General features: G+C 42.4%; 1 protein-coding gene across 1 annotated transcript in view; it reads left to right on the top strand.

Annotated features, from left to right (window-relative positions):
- LOC102257553 (NACHT, LRR and PYD domains-containing protein 1) overlaps nt 1-7,384 on the top strand; it is a 46,748-nt gene extending 39,364 nt beyond the window's left edge. The window contains exons 10-12 of the mRNA XM_014533715.1: nt 4,995-5,254; nt 5,745-5,816; nt 7,259-7,384. Coding sequence (XP_014389201.1) covers nt 4,995-5,254; nt 5,745-5,816; nt 7,259-7,384 — 458 coding nt within the window. The remainder of the gene's footprint in view (nt 1-4,994; nt 5,255-5,744; nt 5,817-7,258) is intronic.
- Nucleotides 7,385-7,631: the final 247 nt, after the last annotated feature.

Below are 7,631 nucleotides of genomic sequence, written 5' to 3'. Positions count from 1 at the left end.
GGAAGGAAGGAAGGAAGGGAGAGAGAGAGAAAGAAAGGGAGAAAGGGAGGAAGGGAAGAAGGGAGAAGGAAGGAAGAAAGAGGTCTCCTCAATAACAATAATAGCTATCATTTATTAAGTTCTCTTCACATAGATTGTATCATTCAGGTTCCCAGCAGAAAATATATGATATATTCATTTGAGATTTTTGAAAAGACTTTTCAGAGCCCTGACCGGTTTGGCTCAGTGGATAGAGTGTCGGCCTGCGGAGTGAAGGGTCCCGGGTTCGATTCTGGTAAAGGGCATGTACTTTGGTTGCGGGCATATCTCCAGGTGGGTGTGCAGGAGGCAGCTGATCGATGTTTCTCTCTCATAAATATTTCTGGCTCTCTATCCCTCTCCCTTCCTCTCTGTAAAAAATCAATAAAATATATTTTTTTTAAAAGAAAGAAAGAAAGAAAAGACTTTTCAGAGACAAGACCATTTGAAAAGTAAGGCTAAGTGAACGAACAGGAAAGGTTGGGGCACCTAAAAATTAACAACAAATGGGAAGTGATTGCTACTACTACAGGCAGGGAGGAGATACAGTGTCACCAGACTCCATATGAGAGCTCAAGCCACAAAAGAAGAGCATTTCAGTAAGAGACGTAGTCACAGAGTTACATGGTTATCCGAACCTCTCTCACCTCCAAAGACTTCCCACAGAAAAAGTTCCAAAAAATATAAAGTTCACAATCCAAACCTCAGAAGCACTGAAAACCAACAGAAACTTCAACCAGATATCAGTCCCATAAAGACCTCAGACAGTGCTCGCTTCAGCAGCACATACACTAAAATTGGAATGATACAGAGGAGATTAGCATGGTCCCTGCAGAAGGAGGACACACCAATTCATGAAGCGTTCCATATTTTTTTAAAAAGACCTCAAACATTTAAATTATCAAAAGGAGAATGCAAAATAAGTATGTTTCTTATGCTTAATGAAATAGTCCTTAAAATATGAGCAAGAAACAATAAACCACTAAAAATGACAAATTGCCCTAACCGGTTTGACTCAGTGAATAGAGCGTCGGCCTGCGGACTCAAGGGTCCCAGATTCAATTCCAGTCAAGGGCATGTACCTTAGTTGCGGGCACATCACCAGTAGGGGGTGTGCAGGAAGCAGCTGATCAATGTTTCTCATTGATGTTTCTAACTTTCTATCCCTCTCCATTCCTCTCTGTAAAAAAAAATTAAAAATATATTTACAAAATGACAAATCAAGTTTGAAAATAAGCTAAATTGCCAGAAAATATGATAAAGTATAGCTAAGAAAAGATTAAGTGACATGGAAGATACCAAGAGGCCTAATATACATCTAATCAGAATTCTAGAAGGATATTATGGAGAGAATGGAAAACGTAATATTCAAAGAGAGAATTTCCAAGAAATTTCTATAATTGCTGTAAGAAGGAGAAATCCCAAAAATTCAAAGCAGGAAAGAGGAACAGAGAGAAATCAGCACTAGGCCCACTGAAGTGAATCTACAGAATGCAGACATCTAAGGGCAGGTTTTAACAGCAGCAGAAAGATTATGGAGCAAGGTACTGCCATTAGGATGACAACTGATTTTGAACAGCAACAATAGAAGGCCACAGAAGACAATGGAATGAAAACCTCAAAGTATTAAGCAAATAACTGTTAATCAAGAATTACAACCACAAAAAATTATTATTTAATAAGTAGGTAAATTAGACATTTTAAAACAAACTAAAACCAAGATATCTTTACACAAATACTTACTGAAGGAAATCCTAAAGGATGTAACTCAAGCAAAAGAAAAATTATCTCATACAGAAGGTATGCGGTACAAGATGAAATAATCAGCAAAGACACTGACATACAACTGGGTAAAACTAACAAACCAATGACTGGATAAAGCAACAGTAATAATGTCTAATGTGTGGGGATTTTAAAGAGAGAGAAAAACTAAAATGCCAACAAAAATAGCAAGTAGAGTGCTAAAAAATACAAAGGACTTAGTGTATAATTCACAAGAAGGGCGAAGGCCGCATTAGAACTGCCTTCTGGGTTAAAATGCTAAAATATTTCCATCCTGATCAGGAAAGAGAAATTCTCCCCTTTTTGAGACCACAAGTGACCTGCCAACATCAGCCAGTGTTGGCCACGGAGTCAAGTAATGGGCCTGCACATGTGCAGGCTGAGGCAACACAGGCTTTCCAGTCCAGGCCATGAGTGGCATCAGATGCACCCCAGATGACATTGGCTGTCATGGAACTAATGTCTATCAATCTAATGTGAAAGTTGGAAGAGCCTGATTCAGTTCCCCATGTCAAATCATGATTCAGACAGGAACTTTAATTATGATAGAACTAGAGGTCTGGTGCAGGAATTCATGCACAGGTGGAGTCCCTCAGCAATAACTTTTCTGTGGCTGTAATTCTTGATTAACAGTTAATTGACGTTCAGTGCACATATAGCGAGTGATTGAACTCTAGGTCTCCCAGTCAAACTCCCAAGGAGACAATTTGCATATTAGCCTTTTATTATGTAGGATTATAGCACACTTCCAGTAGTTAAATCCATTCAGTATCATCTCCAGGTACAGGCATTGGTTTACTTTAGACTTTAAGTACACACACTAAAATATTAGGATCCTCGGTCAAAAATATATATGTATATAAGAAGAAGAATTTACAAATTAGTAGAAACAAAAAAATAGAATGAGAAAACTAAAACAGCAAAGAATGGCTCAGACCCCGAAGAGGCTCATTTGTTGAGACCACAAGATTAAGTAAACAATTCAAGCTGCCCATTAGGAGGAGAGCACGGGCACAGGAGCAACAAAGGCCAGTCCCAAGGGGAGAGACTCCAGGGTCCAGGGGCACCTGGCTTGGTAGACAGGGTCAGTAGGGAAGGGTATGACAGTAGGGAATGACTAGGGAAGATTCAGCAGTAAAGCAGTGGTGGGGAGGTGTGAGATAGCCAGGACAATGGGTCATCCTAGCAAGAAGGCAAGTTGGATGCACACACAGCACCTTTCAGAATTCAGACACACACACACACACACACAAATAATAATAATGATCATCATCATAAATTTTAAAAATGAAACAGAATTCAGGCACAGAGTGTCTGTAGTATCGCAAACTGTGCTCTGAGAGCAGGGATCTCACCCAAAGGCTATAGGTGACTCGTGACCTTCTGAAAAGCACTTCCCTCCAGGAGCTTCAGTTCACCCAACTAATACGTGAGAATATTTCAGTTTGTGGAGGACGAGGTAACATCCACTTAGTGTCACCAAAGCAATGCAAAGTGCACCACTTCATAGAGAAGCAATTTGGCAAAACCTGGCAAGTCATAGAATTGCTGACATCCTTTCACACACTTTTCTCATTCCTTGGGACTTATCAATCCGAGGTAGTAGCTCAAGGGAAATAGACAAGTTCTCTGCAGAAACATGTGCATTGCAGGACTATTTATCATGGCGAAAAGGTGGAAGCAACCCCTAGGCTGAAACCAGAAGAAAGCGGTGAATGAGGGATGCTGCATCCACAGCAGGGATCATGTACTGCAGTCACTAAAAGTCCCACAGGCGCTTGCGACTATTTAAACCAGTGTGGGAAAGGCAGGAGACAAAGCTACATGACCAAAATGGAAACACGAAAAGGTGCTGCTACAGAGAAAGACTAATGTAAAAGGGGGAAATGGTAATAATTGTTGTACTGTTTAGTGAGATCAGAGGTAAATACTTCTGTATTTTGTCAGGTGGTATACACCACCATGATAATATTTTTCATGCAAAAAAGCAACTAATAGGCTTAACCAATTTGTCTAAGTGGTTAGAGCATCAGCCCTCAGACTGAAGGGTCTTGGGTTTGATTCTGGTGAAGGGCATGTACCTCAGTTGCAAACTCAATCCCCAGCCCTAGTCGGGGCAAGTATGGGAGGCAACCAATTGATGTGTTTCTCCCACACTGGCATTTCTCTCTCTCTGTCTCTCCCCTTCCCTTCCACTCTTTCTAACAATCAATGGAAAAAAAATATCTTTGGAGGAGGATTAACAAATATATATTTTTTTAAAAAGTTTTACGCATTTATAAAATTAGTAAAGTTACGTAGCAGTCTCCAAGGCTCCTCCTGGTATTAAATCAATCCAAATGTGCTGATTGGTGCCCATACAGACTAAGGCTGATTTGGACAGAAAAAGAATATATGAGAAGATTATTGAGTAGCTCATAGACTTAAGAAACAATTAGGCTAAATTCCTACAGAGAAAAGAAAAAAAAAAAGCAGTGACCAAAGACTGTTGAGAAAACAAGAACACAGCCAAGGAAAAATATAGAGACTTCTAGGGCAGACACAGTCACTATAGAGCCCTCCTGCCATGGTGGCTGCTGGTCACTTGACCTCATTGCTGCTGCCAAAGAATCTCTGTTTTTCATCTGTGCTTCATCACCTCTAGATCAAGGCCCTGGTTAGAAGCATCCACTTGGTCAAGTCTTGGTCACACACCTGTGCAACAAGCTTCCCGAGTGGGAGGCCCAGCTTGTATTTTGCCAAGACCCACACAATGATGGAGGAGGAGGTTCTTCACAAAAAGAAGAATCTAAAAATGGTGGGTGACCAAACACGACAAATGTACACTACCTTGGTCACTCCATTTCCGACTCTCTTTCTCCTTATTTCTATCTGACTGGAGTCACACCTGCCAGCATTACTCAATGGCCCTCAAAGTTACAGCATGCACAGTAACACAGGTAACCATGGGATCCATATCTTTCCCAGCTCAAGGACCTGAGGGTGTGTATAGATTTGGCTCAAGAAGATTCCAGCGGTGCTCCAACTGGAGAGAACCTACTGACCACAACCCCAAAAGGCCCAAGACACAAGACACTTCCTGCAGGGTCCCCCAGAAAGGCCATAGAACCTCTGCACAAGGACCACACTACCCCAGTCAAGCCTGACTCAGGGAGGGCACTAAGTACTCATCTCTCAAATCCATTTTTTCACAGAGGAACATGTGGACATCTCATGGTTCCAAGTAGCCCACTTTAAAGAGGATGGGATACTTCTGGAGAAGCCAACCATGGTGGAGCCACGTTACATAGTCCTCGAGAACCCCAGCTTCTCCCCCATGGGAGTTCTACTGAGAAAGATCCACTCTTTCCTGAACATTCCTGTCATCTCCAATGTGCTGCTCTACCATCGCCTCCATTCTGAGGAAGTCAACTTCCACCTCTACCTACTCCCCAGCGACTGCACCATTGAGAAGGTACTCGAATAGCCAGAAAGTCAGGCCAAGGTGGGCTGACAAAGACAAAACATGCATCCAGAAAGCCCCCTGGATGGGTCAAGTGGGCATAAGGATAAGATATAGACTAGTCTTGTAGGTCCCTAAGACCTCCCCAAACTGGGCTCACTGGTCCATTACTCATTGCTGAACACCCTTTCGCAATCTCTTTCCAGGAGTCAGAAGGATGGGAGGGCTCCATCCACAGAGGTGTACCCACTTCTCCATTCTCATTTCTTCTCTATCAATGCCCAAATTCCCACCCTGAACATAGCTCTGGACAAGTGGGTGGGTTTATGTAGCAATCATGGGGGATAGGGAAGGGAGAGTTCAAAGTGGTATAGCCCCCCCCACCAACATCAACACGTGAAAGCCCCACTTCACTTTGTTCAGATCAGAGTCCATAGAGTGGAATCCTTCAGGGGGATCCAGAGACCCTCCTCCCTTGATCAGTGTTCTTTATGCTCCTTAGGCCGTAGATAATGAAAAAAAGAAGTTCCAGTTTGTGCGAATACACAAGCCACCCCCGCTGACTCCGCTCCACGTAGGCTCCAGATATATTGTGTCTGGTTCACAGAAAATGGAAATAATTCCTGAGGTGAGCAGTCCAGATATTCCCCCCTTCCTAAGGCCAGAGGTCATGTTTGGGAATACCTGTGGGTCAGGTCTCAGAGCTTTCCAAGGGACAGGCCCAATTGTGGTTCGGGAGATAGTGAGTGGGATTTGGGGTGAGCAGGAATCCTTCAAAATTTGGAAAAAAAATCACTAGTAGGATGAAGGGTTACATTCAGGATAGGAATAGCAATAGGGTTTGACTAAGGGCAGTGGTTCTCAACCTTCCTAATGCTGTGACCCTTTAATACAGTTCCTCATGTTGTGGTGACCCCCAGCCATAAAATTATTTTGCTACTTCATAACTATAATTTTGCTACTGTTATGAATCATAATGTAAATATCTGATATGCAGGATGTATTTTCATTGTTACAAATAGAACATAATTAAAGCATAGTGATTAATCACAAAAACCATATGTAATTATATATGTGTTTTCCGAAGGTCTTAGGCGACCCCTGTGAAAGGGTGGTTCAACTCCCAAAGGGGGTCACGACCCACAAGTTGAGAACTGCTGACTTAGGGGAACTGAGAAGTATTGGGTTGTAGAGTATTGATGCTCTCCAAGCAAAACACCAGGAATACATCCATAGCTGAACACTGGGGTTATTATTCATTGCAGTGAGAAAACACACACTAGTGAGAACCATGGGGTCCCTCAGATTAAGAGACTCAGAAAGAACCTATTTCAGGATTTAGGTAATTTGGGGGAAGATCAAAGGAAATGGAGATTTGGTCTAGATCTGGTATTCTGAGAAGGTAGGGCAATTCTGTAATTGGGAACCTCTACACATTTTCTCTCTAGGAAGGGCAGGCAATGAAGTGTGAAGATATAATAGCTGAAATAGTCAAATCTGCAGTGGGATGGAATGATGTTTGGCGATTGTGAGATTGTATATGTCCAACAGGAGGACAACACAGCAGAGATGGCAGCATCAGATTAGTTTGCAATAACAATGAGGTCTAATCGTGAGCATCACATCAGGTCTGGGTATCAGGAGCTGTCTTTTATCCTTTCTCAGTCTCCCCTTTTCACCAAAGGGAATGACGTCAGGCCACTGGACATTCATCCATGATATCCAAATGTTCACCATTGCCAAGATCTTGCTGCTGAGGATAAGAGTTTCACCTGAATGGATGTCTGTTGTTGAATTAGAGTCAATTCTTTTTCTTCTGTTCTGAGATGAGTCCTTGGACCAGTTGAAGTGACAATGACAGATGGAATACATTTCCAGGAGTAATGAGGAAATGTTATATATATTTTGAGTTGAGAAACATGAATCCAACAATGAATACCTTAGATTTCCCTGCTGTGTCAGATCTTAACAAGGGATGAGAGACATGACACAGTCATTCTCCACACATTTACCCAGTGCCAACCATGTGCTGTCTTCATTTGTGATAGTCCAGTGAACAAGACAGAAAGGCCCTGCCCTTGGGAAGATGACATTCTGGTGGATGAGACCTACATCATTAAAGAAATGGACCAAGAACCATGAAGTGCTGTGAGAAAAATACAACTATGGAAATTAAGAGAGTGACTTGGGCTGCTTTATACTGGGTGGTCAGGGGAAGAGCCTCTGAGCAGTGACATATAAGCTGAGACCTGAGTGACAAGAAGGGCCCTAGGAGGTGAATATTTGTAACAGAGCACTTCAGGTCCAGAGGATAGAGGAGCAGGCACCCTGATTCCTCCACATGACAAATGGGAAGTCAGTGTGGCACAGCTTACTGAGTGTAGCAAAG

The sequence above is a fragment of the Myotis brandtii genome, unplaced genomic scaffold (genome assembly GCF_000412655.1).
Source record: "Myotis brandtii unplaced genomic scaffold, ASM41265v1 scaffold1223, whole genome shotgun sequence".
NCBI lineage: Eukaryota > Metazoa > Chordata > Mammalia > Chiroptera > Vespertilionidae > Myotis > Myotis brandtii.
The sequence above is the reverse complement of the archived record's forward strand: the minus strand, read 5'-3'. Positions and strand labels throughout refer to the sequence as shown.